The sequence below is a fragment of the Nicotiana tomentosiformis genome, chromosome 6 (assembly GCF_000390325.3).
Source record: "Nicotiana tomentosiformis chromosome 6, ASM39032v3, whole genome shotgun sequence".
NCBI classification, from domain to species: domain Eukaryota; kingdom Viridiplantae; phylum Streptophyta; class Magnoliopsida; order Solanales; family Solanaceae; genus Nicotiana; species Nicotiana tomentosiformis.
Window position 1 is genome coordinate 85,270,569 of NC_090817.1, and position 27,713 is coordinate 85,298,281.

The following is a 27,713-nucleotide window of genomic DNA, read 5'->3' on the forward strand; positions in this document are numbered from 1 at the left end:
ATGAATTTGGATGATGAGGCATTGGAATGGCATCAGTCTTACAAGAAGTGTCGTGAATCAATTGAGCTTCCTAACTGGGATGAATATTTGGCTGCTTTGGATGAGACTTTTAGTGAAGAATTCTATGATCCCATGTTAGTGTCACACCCCTTTTTTATCCCCCACAAAGATAATGTATATAAATTATTGTGGGTTAAAAAGAATTCCAGTTAAAGTGACAAAATTGAGTAGGGATTATTGTATTTACAGAGTCGCCACTTGGAATTGATTTTGTTGGTGTTCCAAGTCACCTTTTATTTGAATCCTCAGTCAAAGAAAGATTTGACTCTATTATTATTGGTTTGCGAAAATAAAGTTCGGGTAAGGAATTCTGTTGATCGGAGAGAAGGTGTAAGGCATTCCCCGAGTCCCGTGGTTCTAGCACGGTCGCTTTATTGACTATATTTAACTTAAATTAATTTTGGATAAACTGTAATTTATATGATTTTTATATTTTCCCTATGCCCGCTTTAATTGTGTGATTATGGCGTTATGAAATTATCTTGCAACGAGTCACGCGTATGTGTACACATTGATAATGCTTTTATCATTATTAAGATTGTTCCGTTAAAGTAGCGCGAACGCATACCTTGCCTTCAATTTTGAAATTTGTAATTATGTCACACGAACGTATGCATAAATCACGATAATTGATTTATTACTGCGCACCTAAAGCATACAAACGATATTTATGAGTGTTCAAATCCTAAATGTGAGATTATTATAAAGTCACAAATTACGAAATTTGTTGTGGAGAAGTGTAGCATTTAGATATTATTGTAACTAAAGATATTACTATAACGTCCCTATTATTCCTATAATCAAGCATAGAGATAATCCTAAAATGGAAATGCTTTAAACAACAATACAATCACATCAAGTTAACAGAACAGTAACATAGAGCACATTGCTTAGTAGAGCACAAATTTAAGCACTAAAATATTAATAATAAAGGTTACCAATGTACGATTATTAAAGGAAACAGAAGAATTACAATGAGAGTAAAAGTGGACCTTTACGTCAAATACTATGACGTGAATACCCCTTGAAACTTTAAAGACCAAAGCCGGCTTCAAACCGAAATCAGTGGTTTAAAATCTCGCCGGTGACTGAACCTCGACCGAAACTCTAATAACAACGATGATTTAAAGGCTGTTTTATTATGTTTCTATAACTGGGTTTTTTTAGCTTGATTTCAGGTTTAAAATTTGTAATTTATGGACTAATTTTTTTTTTTGCTAGGTTTGTAGTGTTGATTTAGGGACTGCTTTTGGGGTGAAAAAATGGATCGATTATTAGCTGAGCTCCCAATTGTCTTTTGTGAAGAAGTAGTAGTATTTGGCAGTGGTGTTAAGTTATTGGGTTATGGAGTTTTAGAGGTGATTTTAATGGTGGAAAAATAAGTGTTATGAATGGTAACTCCCAAAGAAAAAGATAAGATCCATTTGTAGTATATATATATTTTTTGTGCTGCATTTTCTTCTCTCTGTTCTCTGTCTCCAGATCTAATTTCCTCTCTTTTTGCTTCTCTCTCGGATCCCCTTTTTTTCCTCCTCCCCTTTTTGACTTTTTATTATATGTATAGTAGAATAAAAATTGGGAGAAGGAGAAATTGGATTCCTACCCTATGTGAGCTTTTTAAAAAGTGGGTAGCCAATTGGGAAAAGTGCAAGATTTGTGCAAAATTTTTAAGGCCATATCGTTGTGCCACTCTTTTGTTCATTTTTCTTTTTGCTCTTTTGTATTTATTTATTTAGAGATAATAGGTAAATAGGGTAAAATACTACATCTTACTAACCAAAGGATTAAAGTACTAAATATTCAATATTTATTTATAGAAAGTCATTAAACTAACAAAATATATACTAATAAAATATATTTTAAAATTTTTCTTTCTTTAAAAAAAATTAAAACAAGACTAATTATCTAAAAATATAACCTTTTTATTTTTAATTTTCTTAAAACCGTATCAAAAGATAAAACAAAAGCTTTAAAAATATTTACCAACTAAAAAGTGGTGAAAAAAATTCAAATATGATCAAAAATTAGGTGATCACAGCATGCCCCTCCTTGCTTGGAAACATGAAGTATTTTCTGGCAAAGAAAAATGAGCGATATGACTAATTTTTGTCCATACCATTATTCAAAAGGGAAGAGAGAAAAGAGTGCAATCGAGTCCTGGTTTTGGACGGCCTACATATCCCGGATTATAAGGGAATCAAGTCGCGTGTAGTTCAAGTAAAAGGATGGAATGCTGAGTTGGAGAGTCAAGTGAGGTTCTGTCGAGGCTCCGGCCAGTAGTCGTGTTATTACATCAAAATCAAAAGAGAATAAACAAGCCTATCAACTATAAGTTACAAGATTCATATCTATAAGTCTTCTAAAACTTGATCTTGAGTCTTGACTGGTTATTCATACAGACTCTGATCTGAACCTTGATGTTTGCTCGTTGCAGGTGCCAGTTCATTCTTCTACTACTTCTTCTGATGAAAATGGTAAATGCAATGCTCGTGACTTCAGTCATGTCTTGAGCAGTTCACATCTTTTCATCCGCTTCTGCATTCTGGATTCGTTTTTTTTTGTTTTCTTTCCTTTTTTTTTGGATCGAGACTTCTTTTATTGGTCATCTCGAACCCGTGCTTCGAGGTAAAACCTGCTGAGATACCAAAACAAACAAACGGACGAAATTTTTCTGGCTCAGTTTTCACTAGGAAAATTTCGTGAGTTATTTGTAACAAAACTCTATACTACTTCATTGTTGAAAGCAATAAAAGGTTGGGATTGGTGTACCCTAGGAAAGCATGATTCTTTAGGAATGGTGTACCCTAATTGTCTAAATGGTACCTCAACTAAGGATTGGTGTACCTTATGTTGGGGAAATGCGATGGGGAATAGTGTACCCTAATACTGGTAATGAGACTAAGAAGTGAAAACCCTATATTTAAAAAATAAAAATCAACTAAGGAGTGGATACCCTATGTCGGAAAATACAGTTAGGGATTGGTGTACCCTGATATTGGTTAGGAAAGGTAACCAGGGGTTGGTACCCTATATTACGGAAAAAGAATATAATTAGGGATTAGTACCATGTATTACTGAAATAAAATGTAAACAGGGGTTGGCGCCCTGTATTACTGAAAAGGAAATGTAACCAGGGGTTGGTACCATGTATTACTGAAAGGAAAAATGTAACCAGGGGTTAGTACCCTGTATATAACTAGGGGTTGGTACCCTATATTACTGAAAGGAGTGTAACCAGAGGTTGGCACCTTGTATTACTGAAAGGAAAAATATAACCAGGGGTTGGTACCATGTATTACTAAAAGGAATGTAACCAGGGGTTGGTACCCTGTATTACGGATAAAGTGCAGGATCCACCTAGGCGAAAAAGTTCTACCTAGGTTAAGCTACGTAAAACATCCTCAGCGAAGAGTACTTCTACCTGGAACTATGAGCTGGCTCCCCCTAGGCGAAAAGGTTCTACTTGGTTTTAGCTACGTAAATCATCCTGAGCAAAGAGTACTTCTACCCGGAACTATGAGCTGGATCCCCCTAGGCGAAAAGGTTCTACCTGGGTTAAGCTACGTAAAACATCCTGAGCGAAGAGTACTTCTACCCGGAACTATGAGCTAGATCTCCCTAGGCGAAAAGGTTCTACCTGGGTTAAGCTACATAAAACATCCTGAGCGAAGAGTACTTCTACCCAGAACTATGAGTTGAATCCCCCTAGGCTTAAAGGTTCTACCTGGGTTAAGCTACGTAAAACATCCGGAGCGAAGAGTACTTCTACCCGGAACTATGAGCTGGATCCCCTAGGCGAAAAGGTTCTACCTGGGTTAAGCTACGTAAAACATCCTGATCGAAGAGTACTTCTACCCGAAACTATGAGTTGGATCCCCCTAGGCGAAAAGGTTCTACCTGGGTTAAGCTACGTAAAACATCCCGAGCAAAAAGTACTTCTACCCGGAATTATGAGATGGATCCCCCTAGGCGAAAAAGTTCTACCTGGGTTAAGTTACGTAAATGATCTGTATGAACTATAGTGATGCATGCTAAAAATAAAAGAAAATGGAGATTTCACTTAAACTTACCTTTGGTGACATTCGTCCTTTAAGAATTGTCATTCTGCACTAACAAGGTGGGTTGCTCTGATGGTAAGCACCCTCCACTTCCAACCAAGAGGTTGTGAGTTCGAGTCACCCCAAGAGCAAGGTGGGGAGTTCTTGGAGGGAAGGATGTCGGGGGTCATTTGGAAACAGCCTCTCTACCCCAAGGTAGGGGTAAGGTCTGCGTACACAATACCCTCCCCAGACCCTACTAGTGGGATTATACTGAGTTGTTGTTGTTGTTGTATTCTGCATTGCTTTGTTCCTGCTTCAAAGCAAAGAAAAATTGTGAGTTTTAAAAATGGTGGTCGGTGTGTGGCCTTGATGTCTTTGGTAGCTTGGCTTCGTGCCCATCTTCTTTTGATGATGATTTCAACCTACCACTAGATGTATCCTGAATACCAATTAGATTTCTGGCCCCAGAGAGCCTTTGACTCTTCAAACTTTTACATGACGGTTGGTCGCGTGGGACTTAACCTTTTCAACTTTATTTTGCCTTTGTGGCATTTCACTTTCGACTTCTTTCCTACAAAACATTCAATTTCTGAGAATTAGGGAACCTTTGGCTTTTCAAACTTTGCCAAAATGGTTAGCCACTTGGGACTTAACCTATTCAACTTCATTTTGCCTTGTAGGCACTTTCAATTTGATTTTCTCCTTACAAGAGTTTTTGATTTCTAAGCATCGACCGCTATGGCCAGCCGGGGTCGACTTGATGCCCCTGTCGAATCTGGGTGCCTTTTTTGCATATTAGCTTGTATCAAATGAAAGCCCTGTAAATCAGTCTTGTTATCTCTTCTTTGCCTTAGTTTTGGAACAGAGTTAGATCGAAAGGGATTCAAATAAAAACAAATAATGGAATGGACGATGAATTTAGACAAGAGGTATCCCTTTCGGGGAAGGAAAGAAGGACCTATCTGGAGTACATGCGAACTTCAATGAACATGACATGCCTTTTGGACTTGATGCCTGATCTGTGTAAATCGTCCGACTCTTAGAAATTCATCATAACCTTTGTCTCGAAACCTAAAAACCTTGCCCAGGACTGTCAATACCAATGGCCGTGAAGATCCTCTTTTCGATCAGTAGTGCCCTTTGCGGGTTTTCACCAGTGAATCTCTCTCATTTCTCTTCTCGCCATCACCTTATAGTGCCCTTTGTGGGTTTTCACTAACAAGACTCTCTTATTTTCATTTTCTTTGCTCGTCATCGCCCTATGGTGCCCGTGAGGGTTTTCACCAATAAGCCTCTCTCATTTTATTTCTCTCATTTTGGTGGCATCAGATCCAAGTGATTGTATCCTCCAATTCTTGAATATTCTCGTTGATTGATCGGAAGGACTTGAAAAGGATTTGGATTGAATTACAACTTTGGAACCTCTCAGGCGAAACCATCGCTGAACCATTGTAACACCTTCCCAGTTTCAAATTTTGGGGGAATGTATATTTTTATTTTGGTATGACTGAACCCCAAAGAGAGGTTGCCTACGTATCCTTTTGGAATCAAGTCGAACGTAGTTCGATTAACATGAACTTTTTTGATTTACCTTTTTTGTTTGTCTGTTTTCTTTTCTTTTCTCTTTTTTTCATCTTTTTTTTTCCTTCCTTTTTTTCTTGTTTCTTTTTTTTTATAACATCTCCAGGTTCCAAAGAGAATAATCAAAGAAATGTAACCGGCTCGAAAGGGTTAGCAAAGGATTGATAGTGTTTGGATAGCGAGAATGAAAGCATTCGTCATCCCAATCCGAGAACATTAATGCTACATAGAGGGTCAAACGAAGTATCTTTTGACTACATCTGCATTGACAATTATCTCGGAGATATTTCCTTCAATATCTCCCAAATACAATGCTCCATTTGGCAAACACTCTTGTTAAAGTGAATGACTTTTCCAATTTGGAGTCAATTCTCCTTTAGCTTCTTCATGATGTGGGAGCATACGTCTCATAACGAGTTGTCTAACTTTCAAATTTCCTGGGCCTCACTTTTTGTTGTAGACACAGGCCATTCTTTGTTGGTACAACTGCCAGTGGCAAACTGTGACCAATCATTTTTCATCAATTAGTGTCAGTTATTCCAATCGGTTCTAGACCCAATATTTATCCTCGATCTCGGCTTCAACAATGATCCGAAGAGAGGGAATCTCAACTTCGTTCCAATTTTCTATTTCTTACAAGCCTTGTCTTCAAAATATTTTGTTTCTTGATTCATTATTTCGGGGTCTGGCAGCATTTTAAGATCAAGGTATGAAGTCCGCAAGCATGTCATGTTATTAAAATCTGCATTAACATAATTGAAAAGCGAACAAAAGAGGTGACAAGATTAAGAAAAGAAACATTCCTAGACAATGTAATATTAATTTCATTTGATTTTTATTTTATTTCTTTGATTTTTTTTTCTTTTGAATTTTAAATATATAAGGGTTTACATTGGAAAGTTAGACAATAAAGTAAAACATCCGGACCGCACCCTCGGATAATCCGAACACAGAAAGGATAGCAAGACTGGCTAGCGAGACTCCCATCTGTTGGGGGACTTTCAGGCTTGGCGATCGTTTTTGTTTTTTGGCTTTTCTTCTGTCTCGACAATGGCTGCAATGGCCTTTAGTGCCAGATCAAATTCCTTATCTTCACATATCATTCCGACTACTGGCCCATTGGTGTGAGTAGGCAGAAGATTGTTCATCATATTAGGGGCCTCTTCATCCCTAAGCATTATTGCCTTGACCTCAATGAGGTCTTCCACTGCTCTCTTAAAAGTCCAACAGTCTTCCGTATCATGTCCCACTACTCCAGAGTGGTATTCACATCTAGCATTAGCCCGGTGCGAGGGGGACTCAGAGTTTGACCGGTTCGGGGCTACTGGCTCCAGTAGACCTATCCCGACTAGCTTTTGGAACAAGCTCGAGTATGTTCACCAACATGGGTGAACTGATTCCTTTTGGGGAGGCTCTTTTTTTTTTCTTTTTTTTTTGATTTTTTTTTTCATATCTTGATTTCTTTTTCTTTCTTTTTTTGTTATTTTTCGCTCTTTGTTTTTCTTTGTTATTTTTTTTATCACTCTTTTCTTTCTTTTTCACTCAATTTTTTTTTCTTCTTTTTTTGGTTTATTTAATGGCAATAATCGACTCCGATGGGGATTGCTTACGTATCATGACGCCACATGAATCAGATTTTGCGTAGTTCGGGAGAAGATCAGGAATAAAGTAAATAAACTAATTCTTTATCTTTCTTTTTTTTCCTCATATACAAAACAGACCATGAAAGCTTCTAACAAGGAAAATATTTTGGATTTTATTTTTGGTTGAAATAAACTTCTAAAGAAAGATTTTTTTTTTGATTTCGCTTTTTTTGTTGAGTTATTTTTTGGAATCTTCGAAAGAAAGATTTTTAAAAAAGGAAAGAAAAGATTTTAAATTTTAATTTTTTTTGTAAATTTAAAAAGATTTTTTTTATGGAATTTTGGGAGAAATACTTTATTTTTTAAAAGGAAGAAAATATTTTTGGATTTTTAGATTTGACGTCTCTTTGAAAATTGGGGGTGGAACCGATGTGGTTTGCCTGCGTATCTCACATCTGGTGAGAATCAGACCCGCGTAGTTCGGTTAAAACCGACTATGTTTTTTTTTTATGAAAGTTAATCTTTAAAAACCATATGCACTAGACCACACCATATGCAAGCCTCCCATATAATGCAACAAGTAGCACATAATATGACATAATGGTCTCAACAAAGTACCTGTCCTAAAACAGAACTCGGCCCCTGTGTCGAGCGTTGCTAAGTCAAATGCACATGACGCAAATAAAGCGTAGCCTACTAGGGATATTTATTGCTTGTGGCTTGTTCTTCTAAGTTTTCAAATCCTAAAGGAGATGGCATCTAGAGCTAGCTTACCCGGACGGACAACCCAAGCTAAGAAGCGTCAAGCGTCACCAGTAGTAGAACAACACTGTCTAGCTAACGGCTCTCCCGCCTAAACATGTGTGACTAAATCCTTCACCCGAAGCTGGTAGGCAAACTGGCTTTATCTCAAGATAAAAATTTTGTGATACTGGTAGGAAAACACAACATAACTAACTATCAGAAGACTCAGAGGGGTATGAGAGAGGATACAATTTATATATACAGTTCAACAATATCAAAGCGATAAAAAGTGGACAAGTAGCACATTAGGCCCAATTAAATCACAATATATACAAAAATTAATAAAGCCAAATAAAGTCAATGTACAAGCTCGATTTTTTTAGAATTCCCCAGCAGAGTTGCCAGAGCTGTCACACCCCTTTTTTACCCCTCACAAAGATAATGTATATGAATTGTTGTGGGTTAAAGAGTTTTTTCAGTTAAAGTGATAAAATTGAGTAGGATTATTGTATTTACATAGTCGCCACTTGGAATTGATTTTGTTGGTGTTCCAAGTAACCTTTTATTTGAATCCCTAGTCAAAGGAAGATTTGACTCTATTATTATTGGTCTGCGAAAATAAAGTCCGGATAAGGAATTTTGTTGACCGGGGAGAAGGTGTACTCGTGGTTCTAGCACAGTCGCTTTATTGACTATATTTAACTTAAATTAATTTTGGATAAACTGTAATTTATATGATTTTATATTTTCTCTATGCCCGCTTTTATTGCTTGATTACGGCGTTATAAAATTATCTTGAAACGAGTCACGCGTATGTGTACCCATCGATAACGCTTTTATCATTATTAAGATTGTTCCGTTAAAGTGGCGCAAACACATACCTTGCCTTTAATTTTGGAAATTGTAATTATGTCACACAAGCGTATGCATAAATCACGATAATTGATTTATTACTGCGCGCCTAAAGCATACTAGCGATATTTATGAGTGTTCAAATCCTAAATTAGAGATTATTATAAAGTTACAAATTATGAAATTTGTTGTAGAGAAGTGTAGCATTTAGATATTATTGTAACTAAAGATATTACTATAATGTCCCTATTATTCCTATAATCAAGTATAGAGATAATCCTAAAATGGAAATGCTTTAAACAACAATACAATCACATCAAGTTAACAGAACAGTAACATAGAGGACATTGTTCAGTAGAGCATAAACTTAAGCACTAAATTATTAATAATAAAGCTTACCAATTTACATTTATTAAAGAAAAAAGAAGAATTACAATGAGAGTAAAAGTGGACCTTTACGTCAAAGACTATGACGTGAACACCCTTTGAAACTTTAAAGACCAAAGCCGGCTTCGAACCGAAATCAGTGGTTGAAAATCTCGCCGGTGACTGAACCTCAACCGAAACTCTAATAACAACGATGATTTAAAGGTTGTTTTATGGTGTTGCTATAACTCGATATTTTTAGCTTGATTTCAGGTTTAAAAGTTGTAATTTATGGACTATTTGTTTTTTTTTTGCTGGGTATGGAGTATTGATTTAGGGACTACTTTTGGGTGAAAAAATGGGTTGAATTTTAGCTGAGCTCCCAATTGGATTTTGTGAAGAAGTAGTAGTATTTGAAAGTGGTGTTAAGTTATTGGGTTGAGTTTTAGAGATTATTTTAATGGTGAAAAAATGAGTATTATGAATGGTATCTCCCAAAGAAAAAGATAAGATCCATTTGTAGTATATATATATATATATATATATATATATATATATATATATATATATATATTGTGTTGCATTTTCTTCTCTCTCTGCTCTCTGTCCCCAGATCTAATTTCCTCTCTTTTTTCTTCTCTCTCGAATCCCCTATTTTTCCTCCTCCCCTTTTTGACGGAGAAATTGGATTTCTACCCCATGTAAGCGTTTTAAAAAGTGGGTAGCCAATTGAGAAAAGTGCGTGTGCAAGATTTGTACAAGATTTGTGCAAACTTTTCAAGGCCACATCGTTGTGACACCCTTTCGTTCATTTTTCTTTTTACTCTTTTTTATTTATTTATTTAGAGATAATAGGTAAATAGTGTAAAATACTACATCTTACTAACCAAAGGATTAAAGTACTAAATATTCAATATTTATTTATAGAAAGTCTTTAGACTAACAAAAAATATACTAATAAAATATATTTTTAAATTTTTCTTTCTTTAGTTTTTAAAAAAAAAAATTAAAACAAGACTAATTATCTAAAAATATAACCTTTTTTTATTTTTAAATTTCTTAAAAACGTATAAAAAGATAAAACAAAAGCTTTAAAAATATTTACCAACTAAAAAGTGGTGAAAATAATTCAAATATGGTCGAAAATTAGGTGATCACAGTTAGAATTAAAGCTGTTGAGACAGACTGGATCAATTAGGGAATTCCAGTTTGCTTTTGCTCGACTCTTAGCTCAATGCGATTTATCTGTGAGCCAAGCCATCTCTTGTTTCCTAGGTGGACTTAAGGATGAGTTGGTTCATCCTGTGAAGATGCATGAGCCTCAGACCTTATCTAAAACATATAGGTTAGCCCGATTAGCAAAAGCAACATTGGCTGCTAATGCTAAGGCACAAAGGTCCAACTCTGGAGGTCACTCTTATTTTTCTATGAAGAGGCCTAGCTATGACTCTGCACAGTCCAAACTACACCCTAGCAGTGTTACTCCAGTACCTAAATTAACCTACCTCCTCCTCGAGCTCTAGTTGCCCCTAAGAACATAAGGACCATTTTCACTATTGAGATGCAGGCTAAGAGAGCACAGGAATTATGTGTCACGACCCAAATCTCACATGTCGTGATGTCGCCTATCACAATACTAGGCAAGCTGACAATCACAATAAACCATGTATCTTTAACTCTGAAAACATAATAAAATAAGCTTAAGAGTAAAATCTCATAAATAACTAATAAGAGAATACCGCAACTCCAAAATTCGGGTGTCACTGAGTACATGAGCTTCTAAATGACAACATAGTCTGACTGCTAAAACACTATCTAGAAAGATAGAACGGTATAAATAATTGAAAATAAGGAGAGTCAAGGTCTGCGAACGCCAAGGCAGCTACCTCGATAATCTCTAACAGATGAAACTCTGAAGCTAGTAGCCACCATACCCGAAAGTACCTGGATCTTCGCGCAAAGTGCAAAGTGTAGTATGAGTACAACCAACCTAATATTTTCAATAAGTAACAAGACTAACCTTGCGCTGAAAGTAGTGATGAGCTTAACATGTACAATCCAAATACAAAATTTTTAAAGTACAGAAATATAGACATGCTTCCAAATTTAACAGTTTAAGTTCAATACGGATAAAATATGCCAAGTGTGACAGAAATGAGGAATGATACATCACTATATCTACATGTCAATTATGCATGTTAATTGTAATACAACACAGTGATAAAATCATATGCATACTCTCGGAGCATCAATTCAGTCAGTCCTCCCAGTCACTCAGTCATCCTAGTCACTCAGTCCTTCAAATCGCTCGGCACTCGCACTTAGTAGGTACCTGCGCTCACTACTGGTAAGTCAGACTCCGAAGGGGTGGATCCTGCTCAAGCGCTAAAATAAACCAATCATGGAATGAATCAATAAATCATGATGTGGTGTACAACCCGATCCCATAAAACTCACTCACAACCAGGCTTGCGGCCTCACTCAGTCATCAATCTCTCCAGTCTCTTGGGCTCACAAATATCATGACAATTAGCCCAAACAATGATGATATGATGTATAAATAAATGCCAACAGAGACTGAGATATGATATACAAATGATAGATGTGATCAAGTACATAATTGCAAATTAAGCAAATAATTCAACAGCAACACGACCTCAGAGGGTCCCAACAGTACCAACAAATAGCCTAAACATGATTTCTAACATGAATCACGACTCAATTTCTCTAACACATGGAGAATACGTGGATAATAACAAGATTATATGACTACACAATTCCATAGAATTGACCGAGTCACAATTTCTATGGTGCACACCCACACGCCCATCACCTAGCATGTGTGTCACCTCAACACCAACCACATAACACTTAATTAGGGGTTCATACCCTCAGAACAAAGTTTAAAAGTATTACTTACCTCAAACCCTGCAAATCTCTACTCCAATATTCCCTTGCCTCGTGAATCGGCCTCCAAACGCCTCGAATCTAGCCACAAACAACTCGATACAATCAACATAAGTTATATGAATCAATTCCATATGACAAAGTTAAGCTCTTTAACAAAAGTAAAAAAGAAAATCAGCTCAAAAGGTTAACCCCGAGCCCATATCTCGGAATCTGACAAAATTAACAAAATCTGAATATCTATTCAACCACGAGTCCAACCATACCAAAATAATTCAATTCCAATCACAACTCGACCTTTAAATCCTCAAATTAAAGCCTATGAAGTTTCTACATTATTTCCCAATTTTTCCAACCCAAAACACTAATTAAATGATAAAAATAATGATAGATTCATGTATATTAACCAAATTCGAATTAGAATCACTTACCCCAATCAATTCCTTGAAAATCCCTCCAAGAATCGCCTCAATCCGAGCTCCCAAAGTCCAATTATGAAATTTTACTCTAACCCTCATTTTTGAAATCTTATATTCTATCGAGATGTCCTTCTTTGCGAACGCGGATAGAGCCTCGCGTTCGCCAAGCACAAAATACTCAGCTGCCAAAATTTCTCTTACGTGAACGCGAGAGCCCCCTGGCGAACGCGATAACCAAACGACCCCAAGCTTCACGAACGTGAAGCCTCCATCGCGAACGCGTAGACCTAACGTGTGAGGTCCCCAGCCTGCCTCTCTTCTTCGCGAACGCGGCTCCTTGCCTCTGATGCACAAACACACTATACCTTCGCGAACGCGTGGCCTTCTTCGCGAATGCGAAGAACAAACTTCACCTGCCTCCCAGGTACTTTTCGCGAATGCGAGACCTCTCTCGCGAACGCATATAAGAACATCAGACACCAAAAAATTTGCAACTCTACAAGGCCAAATTCAATTCGCAATCAACCTGAAACTCACCCGAGGCCCCCGTAACCTCAACCAAACATACCAACAAGTTCTAAAACATGATACGAAGTTAGTCGAGGCCTCAAATCACATCAAACAATATCAAAATTACGAATCGCACCCCAATTCAAGCCTATTGAAACTAATGAACTTCCAACTTCTACAATCGATGCCAAAACCTATCAAATCATCTCTGATTGACCTCAAATTTTACACACAAATCTTAAATGATACAACGTACCTATTCAAAATTCCAGAATGAAAATCCGAGCCTAGTAACCACAAAATCAACTCTCGGTCAAACTTCTTAACTCTCCTGCCACATCTTAGGCCGGGGGAGGGGAACAGACTCCCGCCGCCCGTACCCCAGAGCCACAGGCCCAGGTTTACCATGCCCTAGAGATTTTGAAGTACAGGGGTAGTAACAAGCGTCTCAAGTTCCTGCTCTCCAACTGGAGCTACTGGTGGCTTTGCTGCAGCAGCTCGTTCAAGTGCTCCCGCTGCACCGCGGGGTGTTCCTCGGCCTATGCCCCGGCTCCGGCCTCTTGAGGCTCCAACAGGGGGCGTGGGTGTCTGATCATCGGATTTAGTTGTGCGTGTCCTCACCATATGTGAGAGAATAAAAAGACTAGAGTTTATAATTTCGAAGTCAACAAATGCACACAATATGGAATCAAAAAAGCGAACAGTTTCATAGCCTCCCGAAGATAAGTGCAGACGTCTCCGTACCGATCCGCGAGACTCTACTAAATCTGCTTGTGACTCATAACACCTATGAACCTAGAGCTCTAATACCAACTTGTCACGACCCCAAATTCCCTCCATAGGATGTCGTGATGGCACCTAGTCTCTAAGACTAGGTAATCCTATCAATGCGGAATAACATAATAGAAATCTAAAATAATTGAAACAGCAATTCAAATAATTACAACTCCCAATACCAGGTAGAAATAAGTCACAAACTTTTAAAAATTTATTCTAAGTGTTTCTATACATCTGAGTCTAAAGATAAAAAGGAAAACAACATAATAAGGATAGAAGGGGATTTCGAGGTCTGCGGACTCTAGCAGATATAACTTGAAGTCTTCGCGTATGGCTAGTTCACTGATGTCTGGTCTGATAGGAAGTACCTTGATCTGCAAAAAAAGATGTGCAGAAGCGTAGTATGAGTACACCACAGCGGTACCCAGTAAGTGCTAAGCCTAACCTCGGTAGAGTAGTGACGAGGTTAGATCAGGCCCTACTGGAAATAATAAAAGGCAGGGTAAAATTTTTAACAATATAATAATAAAAATAATAATGGGAATGAATCAAGTAAGTAGTATTTCACAATTTAACTACACAGAATAAGGGCAAATAATACCTCACGGAAGGAAAACAAAAATTTACAACTTTAAGGAAAATACAAAAATAACCAAAGGCAAATGCAGCCATAAAGAAATATCAACAAGGGCACTCCCGAGGTACCGCCTCGTAGTCCCAAATCATAAATCAATTCACAATATCTCATTTCCTTATATCACTACAAGAGCCTTCACATTTAATTTTAAAGAAATCATTTTTCCCGAAATGGCATTTCACGTTTTATCCACCCTTATCACACCGTATGACTTCTAGTAGTTCCCCTACTAGCCACGTGTATCAAGCCACCCTTATCTCACTGCATGCGTTTCAACACCCAGACCTTATACCACCACATGCGTATCAGTATCACAATATATCACAATTTATACCTCAAGTGCCCAAATATCTCAACTTGCCAAAATAAATCAACAATAATATAAATTTTCACAATAAGGAGCTCACGACTCAATCAAAATGAATACAAATCTCAACAAAATATTCGAGAATGAATAACTCAACAAAGCAATATTTCACAATAAAACACTTTACCTCAAATACCAAATTTCAATGTCAAAAACTTCATATTAATAATAATTCAATTAAGAAATTCAACTTTCAAATAATGAGCACAGAATAAAAGAAACAAAGTTTCAACTAAACAGGTAAAGCAATTAGTAGGAAAAAGGTAAGACAAATTTAAAAATATATAAATAGACCAATGATGCTGAATATTATCGGATAAAATAATTTAATTAATATGTAACAAAGAATTACACAACTTAAAACTAAAGTTTTTCCACAGTTAACCCGTGTACACACTCGTCACCTTTCATACACGACTTTCAACACATCACAATTTTCATGACAATACCAATTCTAGAGAAATTTCTCCCACACAAGGTTAGACAAGTCACTTACCTTGAACCGTGTAATCATTTACTCCGCTATGCTTTTGCCTCGTGAATTAGCCTCTGAAAGCTTCGTATCTTTGTTAAAACCAAAATTTCTTTCAGAAATTGATTTATGAATGCCTCTAAGTACGACACCGAAAAGCAAAAGGTTGACAACAAACTTGCACTAAATTGAAAATCAATTCACGCCTCTGACCTGACCTTGAACAGAAAAGTGCCGATCGGAGCACTCGAACGATACTCAACGTTACTCAATAATTAATGGCGCCATGAAAATGGCTTGTTATGGAGGACCAATGGCAGTTTTGGGGACAGATCTACGATGGTTCTACTGGTGGTGCTTGGTATTGTATAGATGGTATTTTGGACGGATTTTCTGTGAGAGCAATAATAGAGAGCCAAATCCTAAAATGGGTATTGTCTCCTCCAGAAGCCGATGCTCTGTGTCGTCCCCCCCCCCCCCCCAAATTCCAGATCCTTCTCTAATTTCTAGCCCTTGTATTGTTCTGCTCTCCGTTCTTTATCTATGTGCCTCTCTAAAATGGATGAATTCTTGGGCAAAAAGAAACGAGTGTGGTCCCCCACTAATAAAAAATGTCGTGTTTTTGTGCTCTTGTCAATTAATTTTGAGTATGTACTACAAATAAGGACAAAAATTAAAATGGGAGAATAGGGTGATCACGTGAACTGATCGTAAGCATGTGAATTAGTTAAATTGGATATAAAGGAATCTTCAGCACTGTGGCCATCTTTGAATTGCTCTTCTTTTATTTTTGATCTTTCTTTTTAGTATAATACAAAATACTAATCCATAACTGAATACATGAAATAAAAAAGGGTGAAACAACTACATTAGCTATTATTTTGTGATTTTCAATTTTATCCAAAGTATGATAAACTAAAAATTGCTAGACTAAATATTAATTAGCTAAAATAAAAGAAAATATTCATGTAATTTTTATTTTTAAGATAAAATAAAGTAAAAAGTTAAAAATATTCAAAATAATAACATTATATCTAAAACCAACATTTAAGCACTAAAAGGTAAAAACAATTCGAGGAGTGTCAAAAATTATATGTCTACACACGTAACCACCAAATGAACTAGAGGGGGCAGAAATTAGGGGTTTAGGGCTAAATCTCTTAAAACGACCGACCGAGTCGTTACAGAAACAGAATCAATAGTAGGAGTCTCAGCACCAACATCTCTCACAAAGGCCAAATATGACAGACACCCTTTCCCAACCATCTGTTTGGCCTTCAGATAAGAAATCATCATGCTAGGAACATAATCTAGAGAACCTCTCCACTCGATGCTCGGCAACCCCGACATCTCCAAGGTCACGGTCTTAGCGTGATAATCCAGAATAGCATGACATGGGAACAACCAATCCATACCCAAAATCACATCGAAATCAACCAAACTAATCAACAAGAGATAAACTTTAGTCTTCAACCCTCCAATGGTCACCCCACACGATCGATACACACGGTCCACAATAATAGTATCTCACACTGGCGTAGATACATGAATGGGTGAAACTAAGAACTCATGGGGAATATCTAAATAACGAGAAAATAGAATGATACATACGAATAAATAGAACCAGGGTCAAATAATGTGGAATCATATTTGTTGCACACTAAAACAATACATATGATCACTGCGTCTGAAGCAACGGCCTCTAGCCTAGTTAGGATAGCATAGAATCGAGCATGACCGCCACCTGATCGACCTTCCCCTCTAAGGCGACCTCTAGCATCTTGAGCCCTACCCCGAGCTGGCTGGGCGGGTGGCGAAGTAACTGGTGTAGAAGTCATGACCTGAACCCTCTGCTGAACTGGACCTCCAAAGCAGTAGGGACACTGTCTCCACACATGCCCAAACTCCCTGCATTCGAAGAAACTCCCCGCTGTTTGTGGGGACTGAATCGGGCCTCAAGAACCAGAATAACTGCTAGAAGGACCCAATACAAATGAACCCTGAACTGATAAAGCACGGGATAAACTATGAGCTGAGAGAGCACTGAGAGATGACTGACCCGGACGAGCACTGTATGAACCATGGCTAGCTAATGTGCCACGATGAATCGGAAGAGCCATCTGAGCAGGCCTATAAGGACGGCCCCTGCTGGGGTAGGACTTCCCCCAGAAGAAACACTGCTGAAACCACCAGAACCACAAGGCCTATTGGCCTCTCTCTCCTCACGCTCCTCACTACGAACTAACTCTAGCCACCTAACAATATCAACAACCTCGTCGAAACTAGCACATGATGCAATTTCCCGAGTCATAACAAAAAAAGTCCATAACTGAGGCCATCAATGAACCTCCTAATCCTCTCCCTCTCTGTGGGAACCAACCAGATCGCGTGACGAGCCAACTCTGAAAATCTCATCTCGTACTAGGTCACGGACATACCCTCCTGGCGTAGATGCTCAAACTGCCTATGCAACTCCTCCCTATGGGTCGATGGCACAAACTTCTCCAAGAAGAGAATAGAGAACTCGTGCCATGAAAGTGGTGCAGCACCGGCTGGCCTGCTCCGCTCATAGGCCTCCCACAATCTGCCCCCGTTAGCTGAAAAGTAGTAAATGAGACCCCATTGGTCTCCAGAATACCCGTTGTACAAAGAATCCGCACCATGCAAAGAATCCGCTGGCACCTATCCAAGAAGTCATGAGCATCCTCTGATTTAGCCCCACTGAATGATGGAGGCTTGAACCTCCCAAATATCTCTAGTCTCTTCTGCTCCTCATCACTCATAATGGGACCGACATGGGCCTGATCAACTGCAACCGTATGGGCTGGTAGTACTCCCGGGGTCTGAAGTCCCTGCACCACCTGCTCTGCAGTACAAACGGCAGGAGTCTGAGCATCTCTCTCGGCCTACGAAGTGGCTAGTGCGGCCGAAACTGAAACTGCCTAAGCAAGACTAGTACAATCAGTCAATATCTGGGCCAGAGTCTCCTAAAGGCCTGGAATCCAATGGGCATAATTGGTGTTTGAGTTGGTCCTACTTGCTCAACCACCTCTGGAATCTGCTCCTGAGTTGAAGCAATTTGTGGGTTTGCAGGTGCTGCTCTAGCTACTGTACGAGTTGCACCTCAATCCCTACCGCAGCCCCGGCCTCTCATGGCCTTAGCTAGTGGTACTGATGGATGTCCGCCCGATCCGGTAGCACATGTCCTTACCATCTGTGAGAGAATAGAATAACAGAAGTTTAGTTTCCGGAATTAACAAATTCGCACGACAAGAATACAAGGAATGAAATTGTCCTAATAGTTCGACATACTCTCGAAGATAAGTACAAACGTCTCTGTACCGATCCGTAAAACTCTACTAAACCTGCTCATGACTCATGAGACCTATGTAACCTAGGCTTTGATACCAACTTATCACGACCCAAATTTCACATGTCGTGATAGCGCCTATCACAATACTAGACAAGTCGACAATCACAATAAACCACATATCTTTAACTTTGAAAACATAAAAAAATAAGCTTAACAGTAAAATCTCATAAATAACTGATAAGAAAATACCGCGACTCAATACAAAATCCCCCAAAATCCGGGTGCCATTAAGTATATGAGCTTCTAAATGACAACATGGTTTGACAACTAAAACACTGTCTAGAAAGATAGAATAATACAAATGACTTAAAAGAAAGAGAGTCAAGGTCTGTGGACGCCAAGGCAGCTACCTCGATAGTCTCTAACGGATAAAGCTCCGAAGCTAGCAACCCTCGTACTCAGAAGTACCTGGATCTGCACACGAAGTGCAAAGTGTAGTATGAATCAACCAACTCAATGTACTCAATAAGTAACAAAACTAACCTTGGGCTGAAAGCAGTGACAAGCTCAACAGGTACAGTCCAAATACAAAATTTGACAGTACAAAAATATAGGAATGCTTCCAAATTTAACAGTTTAAGTTCAATAAGGATAAAATATGGCAAGTGTGACTGAAATGAGGAATGATATATCACTATATCTACATGTCAATTATGCATGCCAACTGTAATACAACACAGTTATAAAATCATATGCATACTCTCGGAGCATCAATCCACTCGGTCCTCCCAGTCACTCCATCCTCACAGTCACTCGGTCCTCTCAATCGCTCGGCACTCACACTCAATTGGTACATATGCTCAGTGCTCGTAAGTCAGACTCCGGAGGAGCACATCCTGCCCAAGCGCTAAAATAAGCCAACCATCTCATGAATCAATAAATCCTGTTGCGGCGTGCAACCCGATCCCATAAAACTCACTCACAATCAGGCCCTCGGCCTCACTCAGTCTTCAATCTCTCTAGTCTCTCGGGCTCACAAATATATTGACAATCAGCCCAAACAATGATGATATGATGTATCAATAAATGCCAACAAAGATTGAGATATGATATGCAAATGATACATATGACTAAGTACATAATTTCAAATTAAGCAAGTAATTCAACAACAACACGACCTTTGTGGGTCCCAATAGTACTAGCATATAGCCTAAGCATGATTTCTAACATGAATCACAACTCAATTTCTCTAACACATGGAGAATACGTGGATAATAACAAGATTATATGACCACACAGTTCCACGGAATTGACCCAGTCACAATTCTACGGTGCACGCCCATACACCCGTCACCTAGCATGTGCGTCACCTCAACACCAACCACATAACATGTAATTAGGGGTTCATACCCTCAGAACCAAGTTTAGAAGTGTTACTTACCTCAAACACTGCAAATCTCTACTCCAATATTCGCTTGCCTCGCGAATCGGCCTCCAAACGCCTCGAATCTAACCACAAACAACTCGATACAATCAACATAAGTTATATAAATCAATTCCATATGACAAAGCTAAGCTCTTTAACAAAAGTCAAAAAATCAACTCAAAAAGTCAACCCGGGCCCATGTATCGCAATCTGACAAATTTAACAAAATCAAAACACCCATTAAATCACGAGTCCAACCATACTAAAATTACTCAATTCCTATCGCAACTCGACCTTTAAATCCTCAAATTAAAGCCTATGAAGTTTTTAAAATTTTTCCAATCCAAAATACTAATTAAATGATAAAACAATGATAGATTCATGTATATTAACCAAATCTGAATCAAAATCACTTACCCAAATCAAATCCTTGCAAAACCCTCCAATAATCGCCTCAATCCGAGCTCCCAAAGTCCAATTATGAAATTTTACTCTAACCCTCGTTTTTGAGATCTTATATTCTGCCCAGATGTCCTTCGCGAACGCGGAAAGAGCCTCACGTTTGCGAAGCACAAAATGCTCAGTTGCCAAAATTCCTCTTACGCGAACGCGAGAGCCCCCTCGTGAACGCGATGACCAAACGATCCCAAGCTTCGCGAACGCGAGGTCTATATCGCGAATGGGTAGACCTAATGTGGCTCCCTGCCCGCGATCGCGATGCACAAACACAATATACCTTCACGAATGCGTCGCCTTCTTCTCGAACGCGAAGAAAAAACTTCACCTGCCTCCCAGGTATTCTTCGCGAACGCGAGACCTTTCTCACAAATGCGTAAAAGAATACCAGGCACCAGAAAATTTGCAGCTCTACAAGGCCAAATTCAATTCGCAATCAACCCAAAACTCACCCGAGGCCCCAGGGACCTCAACCAAATATACCAACAAATCCTAAAACATGACACGAACTTATTCGAGGCATCAAATCACATCAAACAATATCAAAAACATGAATCGCACCCCAGTTCAAGCCTATTGAAACTAATGAACTTCCAACTTCTACAATCGATGTCGAAACCTATCAAATCAACTATGAATGACCTCAAATTTTGCACACAAGTCATAAATGACACAACGGACCTATTCCAACTTCCGAAACTAAAATATGATCCCTATAACCGCAAATTCAACTCTCAGTCAAACTTCTCAACTCTCAAAACTTCTATTTTTTTCAACTTTCGTCATTTCAAGCCAAAATCAATATTCGGACACACTCTTAAGTCCAAAATCACCATACAAAACTATTGAAACCATCAAAACTCTATTCCGGATCCATTTATACATAAGTCAATATCTTGTCAACTTTTCAACTTAGACTTCTAACCTTGGGACTAAGTGTCCCAACTCATTCTGAAACATCTCAGGAACTAATCAGACTACCCGGGCAAGTCGCATAACAACAAATGAGCATACTATAAGCAATAAATGGGGGAACGGGGATGTAATACTCAAAATGACTGTTGGGTCATTACATTATGCTACTTTTGTGATGACAAGTACACTCTTGGGCACACGTGCACACTCCCTAAGAAATTATTTGTGTTGGAATTGGAGTATGGAGATGATGAAAGCTCAGAAGAAGTAGTACCAAAGACAGTCTGTTACTGAAGGAGATCCTCCTATGATATCCTTGTGTGTACTGAGTGGCATACAAGGGGCACAAACTATACATGTGACTGGCTATAGCAACAAGAGGCCATTGCAAATTATTTTGGATGGAGGAAGTACTCACAATTTCATAGATTGTGAGTTTTCTAAAAGGCTAGGTTGTCAAGTTTCTCCCACTAAGGTTGGTTATGTCAGCCTTGGTAATAACTCTATGGAGGCCACTTCTAGGGCAGTGAGAGACTTTCAATAGATATTGCAAGGCACAATCTACACTTCTGATCTCATTGTCTTTATAGTAGGGAAATATGATTTGGTTTTGGGAGCATTATGGGTGAAAATCTTAAGGCTAGTTACCTTGATTATACAGCCTTAACTATGTCCTTCACTTATCAGGGTAAATTCTATCTACTTAAAGGAGTATCTGAGGAGTGTAAGTTCTCGAGCACCAAGGCTGTTAATAAAATGAATGGAAATGATGTCCAACTCTTTATGTTACAAGTACTATTTACTGAGCCTGCCTTACAGTTAACCAATCAGCTTAATGTACTGCACCTTCCTCAGGAGTTCCAAACTCATGTTGTCATTGAAGAACTCTTGTCTCAGTACCATCAGGTGTTTGCAAAACCCACCACCTTACCTCCTCAAAGAGGTGCTTTTGATCACAGTATTCCATTAATACCTGGGACTAAACCAATCAACATACGACCTTACATGTATTCCTCTATGAAAAAAGACATCATTGAAAAGCTGGTCAAAGACATACTGCAACAAGGTGTAATTCAGTATAGCAACAGTCATTTTGCATCACCTGTGGTGTTGGTAGGCAAAAAAGATAGTTCATGGAGATTATATGTGGACTACATGGAGTTGAATCAATGTATTGTCAAGGACAAAATCCATATTCCCATCATAGATGACTTATTGCATGAATTAGCTGGAACAGTGGTATTCTCTAAAATTGATCTTCGATCAGGTTATCATCAAATAAGAATGGTGATAATTGACATTCCAAAATAGACTTCAAGACTCACTTGGGCCATTATGAGTATTTGGTCATGTCATTTGGCTTTACCAATGCTCATTCTACCTTTCAGTGCCTCATGAATTACTTATTTCAGCACTTCCTAAGGAAATTTGTTCTAGTCTTTTTTGATGATGATATATATATATATATATATATATATATATATATATATATATATATATATATATATATATAGCAGGATCATGAATTACACTTGCAGCAGTTGTTTGAGGTCATGGTGCATAACAATTTGCTAGCTAAGCAATCTAAATGCGTCTTTGGAGTTGCAAGAGTGGAGTACTTAGGACACTTCATCTCTAGTGAAGGGGTATCTATAGATCCTAAGAAAATCACAGATGTTCAACACTGGACTACTCCCATACACTCAAACAACTGAGAGGCTTCTTAGGGCTGGAAGGGTATTACAGGAAATTTATAAAAGGTTATGGTCTCATCAGTTGACCACTCACTAAATTACTAAGGAAGGATAATTTCAAATAGTCTGAAAGTGCTACTCATGCCTTCTCTGCACTGAATTTAGCTTTAACAACTTCCCCAGTCCTAGCTCTGCCAGACTATTCTACTCCTTTTGTAGTAGAAACAGATGCTAGTGGAACAGGCATTGGAGCTGTTCTAATGCAGCATGGTTATCCTATAGCCTTCATCAGTAAAGTTTTATCCCCTAGACATCTTGCACTCTCAGTTTATGAAAGGGAACTACTTGCACTAGTCTTTGCTCTCACAAAATGGTCCCATTATTTGCTTGGTCAGTATTTCATTGTTAAAACTGACCAAAAGGCTTTGAAGTATTTGTTGGAGCAAAAACTGCATGCTGATTCATAATTGAGGTGGCTAGCTAAGTTGCTCCCTTTTGAATTTGAAATACAGTACAAAAAGGGAAAGGAAAATGTTGCTGCAGATTCACTTTCCAGAATTGATGGTACTGAACTCATGTCCTTGATGATATCTTCTGTTTAAGCTGAGCTTTGGCACGAGATCACAGCTGGGTGGAATTATGATCCCGAGTTAAAAACTTTCATTGCTTCCTTGCAACACACACTTTAGAAGCACTACACTTGGATCAATGATCAACTAAGAAGAAAGGGCAAGCTTGTCATAGGACATGATGTTGGCTTGAGACACAAGATCCTCACTCTATGACATTCCACTCCCTCAGGTGGACATTCTGGGATTGATGCCACCACAAGGAAGGTGATGGCATACCCTTACCGGGAAGGATATCTTTGACTTCATTCAGAAATGTGATGTCTGTCTGAGAAACAAATATGACACTTCTGCATATCCTGGCCTGTTGCAACCTTTTCCAATACCTTCATTGCCTTGGAGTGACATTTATATGGATTTCATAGAGGGGTTACCTAAATCTAAAGGGAAGACTGTTATTTGGGTCATTATAGACAGGCTCACTAAGTATGGTCATTTCATTGCCATCTCTTATCCTTATACTGCCCAAACTCTTGCTTAGGTGTTTTTGGATACTGTCTTTAAACTTCATCTGCGTCCATTACTAGTGATAGGGATCCCATATTCATCAAGCTCTTTTTGGAAGGAATTCTTGTCAGCTCAAGGTGTTACATTGCATACTTCAACTGCTTACCATCCTCAAACAGATGGTCAGAGTGAAGTGCTCAACAGGTGTTTAGAGACCTACTCGAGATACTTTTGCACAGATTCTCCCGCTGATTGGGGTGCCTTCTTATCCATAGCAGAATGGTGGTACAATTCTAGTCCTCATTCTGCTATTCAACCCTCTCCTTTTGAACTCCTATATGGCTATCCTCCTCTTATACATCTTCCCTATCTTCTTGGAGATTCTTTTGTTGATGTTGTTAAGGACTTCATATTGGTTAGGGAATTCAAGCTTCAGTTGGCTAAATTTCATCTCTGTCGAGCTCAACGGAGAATGCAAGCTCAAACTAATAGCCACAAGTCTGATAAAGAGTTCCAGGTGGGAGATTGGGTCTTTGTCAAGCTGCAGCCCTATAGACAGTCTACCCTCTCAATTTCTTCTTATCATAAGCTCACTTTTAAGTATTTTGCCCCCTATCCTATTATAGAAAGAGTAGGGCTTGTTGCTTATAAGCTTTTACTTCCCCTAGAGGTTCAAATTCACCCCACACTCCACATTTCTCAGCTCAAGTTTTGTTATGATCTACCTACAGAAATTGTTCATCCTCCAATTTTAAACTTAGCTAGTCCCTTATGTCTCCTCCCAACAGTTGTGTTGGGTAGAAAGTTAATCTAGAAAGGCAATAAAGTTGTTGCACAATATTTTGTTAAATGGAAGGACTTGGATGCTTCGCAAGCTACATGGGAACTTGCCTCTGACATGCACACCAGATTTCCCACATTCACCCTTGAGGACAAGGGTGTTGTCCATCAGGTGGGAGGGGGGGTATTGATACACATATTTTAGCTGCTACGAGCTAGGATGCCAGCTCAGATGCCATGGAAGCACACACCTAAACCTATTCACGTGTTTATTGTTGTTAGTTTTTAAATTTCAGTTGGCGGGAAAGTTAGTTAAGCTCTAATTTTCAACTTATGCATTTTCTTTGCATTTTTATAGATAAATAGGACAAATGTAATAGAGGAACACATGTTTTGAATGACAATTGAACTCTCATCTCTCTCCTTTTCTATTCTCAGCTCGTCTTCTCTTCTTCTCTTTCTTCTTCGTAATTACTGTTACATTGCTTCTCGATACCAGAATTTGGTGTCAACATATGTTAGTCGAAAATAGCCCGAACAAATAGAATAGTCAAGACATATGTAGACTTACCAAAGGTCATCATTATTTAAAAACTAAAGACTAACATATAATGCTAGGCTACGTACCTCTACTATCACATGGTATTAGCGGAGGCTAAAATCTCATCTGACAACTCAGAGAGATTGAGAGCATTTCTTGTTTTCTTGTTCCTTTTAAAACTATCGTGAACACTCTAAACCATCGTAATCAACGTTAGAAGATCTAAAATCTAAATCATGACAATTAAACATATCCATGTTATTCCATATAGCTTATATTTTTGGGAAAAAAGGTAATTCTTCAATGTTATAATAGTCACACCGTATTCTTTCCTGCTCTTCTCCTTCCATATATCCACTAAAAGAGAACACCCCAAGATAGGAAAAAATGAAGAAGAAATCAGCATAGAGTAGCATAGTTCACCAAATACAAACTCGACCATTACCAACTTGTACTTGTGTTTATATATTGCAATTTTCTGCTCTCTACATAAAACCAAAAAGAGTTGAACATGCTTCACGAGTATGTCTAGAAACTATTACAAAGAATAAGTCTCAAAACACAAATTACAGACCCAAAATCCACAGGACACAAAATTAAGAAAACTTTTATAAAGGACTTACCAAATTTCTATATGGATAATAAGTACTTCCAATATATATATATATATATATATATATATATATATATATATATATATATATATATATATATAACATACATACGAAGATTATAAAAAAAGTGGAATATATTGTCGAATTTGGTTTGTTATCAGTTCGACTTTTTGTTTTATAATTAAAAAAATGAAATTTTGTCTGTGTTTTATAATTTAATTCCATATAGTACCAAATCAAACCACACATTTGTTTATTTTGATTTTTGATTCGATTTGGTATTTCAGTTTATCTTCAACTCCCCTACTCAAAATGAACTTATGCCATTTTGTTTTTTTCTAATTTGTTTTCCCCTCATTAAAAAATTGGAATGTTCTCTACCAAATGTAGTTCTGTATTTTCAATTTTGTCGAGAAAAAGACTTGTATTACTCTATTTAAAAAAACAGACACTCGCCGCCCAGGTGTTAAGCAAAAATATTATTTTAGAAAGCGATAAAATTAAAAAAATATTATTCAATCCCTTACATCTCTTTCTGGCCTAGATCAAATATCTATTGTTAAAAAAGAATTCATATGACAAGGAACACAAATGTAAGGATAACCAAGATTCAAGAACGTACAGTTTTTTCGATTTGTCCATTCTTAAAACAATATAAAATCGATAAAATGGTTAAGGGAACCAAATTTGTGTTAAACTTTTTTGTGCGAGTTAAGAAATTGACTTGTGAAATCTGGAAAAGTGATTTTTGTAATATTTTACCGTAACACATTCGAGAATCTTTCCATTTCCGCGTATAATCGCATGCATGTTTTATTAACATATGTTTAACTCAAAGAATCTAAAAAAGTAAAAGAAAAGATTAATGTTAGTATTATAATTATGCAAATGCAATGACATCCAAAATTACAAATTTCAAATATTAGAATAAGACCTTTTCTAAAATTCATAACAAGATTCAAGCCCAAAAAGAGGAAAATAGAAAACAAAATGAAATAATCAATAAAAACCAGCTTTTAAACTGTTATAACTTATTTTTTTGTAATGTTGGGTAATGCCAATAACCTGCGTATGTCAAGGCTCATATGATGGTTCGAAGAGCTTGGTTAAGTTTGCTGAATGAATTTGGTGCGAGTACCTTTGTCCCAAATTCCACTTGTCTAGGGATTAGATAACATATGTAGTAGTAACACATCCCACTTGGTGTGCCTTTGCGAAAGTGGAATACCAAAACAACGTATTAAACTAACTAATATGGATTAACCTTTTTGAGTGAGACATCCAAAATAATATACAATGGTAGTTGAATTAGGAGAAAACATACCTGTTTCTTGTTTTATCAACACTTTCACATATATTAAAGAAAGGAACTTGATTTGTCCTAATACAGATTTAACTACTAATGAAGTGACAAATAAGAGAGTACGTATAGTTGCGTGGAGTTTAGAAACTCTTAATTCACATTAGACCGTAAAGGTTAAGTTATACGTGATTAAGACAGAAATGACGATGTTCCCTTCCTCTTTGTTTTTCAAATGTTAGCAAAGCCACTTACCAAACCAATTACAGAAAAAATGGTTTCA

The 27,713-nt window shown here is 37.8% G+C and overlaps 2 protein-coding genes across 5 annotated transcripts in view; one reads left to right on the forward strand and one right to left on the reverse strand.

Annotated features, from left to right (window-relative positions):
- LOC138894343 (uncharacterized) lies at positions 1–25,009 on the forward strand. Its single transcript, XM_070179034.1, has 7 exons — positions 1–134; positions 1,301–1,418; positions 2,495–2,563; positions 22,113–22,692; positions 23,285–23,549; positions 23,632–23,683; positions 24,230–25,009. Exons 1-7 carry the CDS (start codon positions 1–3, stop codon positions 25,007–25,009), a joined length of 1,998 nt encoding a protein of 665 aa, XP_070035135.1.
- Positions 18,834–27,713, reverse strand: part of LOC104089365 (mitochondrial hydrolase YKR070W) — a 15,343-nt gene continuing 6,463 nt past the window's right edge. For 2 of the 4 annotated variants that reach the window (XR_684738.4, XR_011408716.1), the window contains one exon: positions 18,834–19,102. The gene's annotated coding sequence lies outside the window, so the exon portion shown is untranslated. Of the gene's footprint in view, positions 19,103–20,069; positions 20,138–26,596; positions 27,340–27,713 lie in introns of those variants that run through there. The other 2 variants (XR_011408715.1, XR_684739.4) reach the window with 2 other exon arrangements.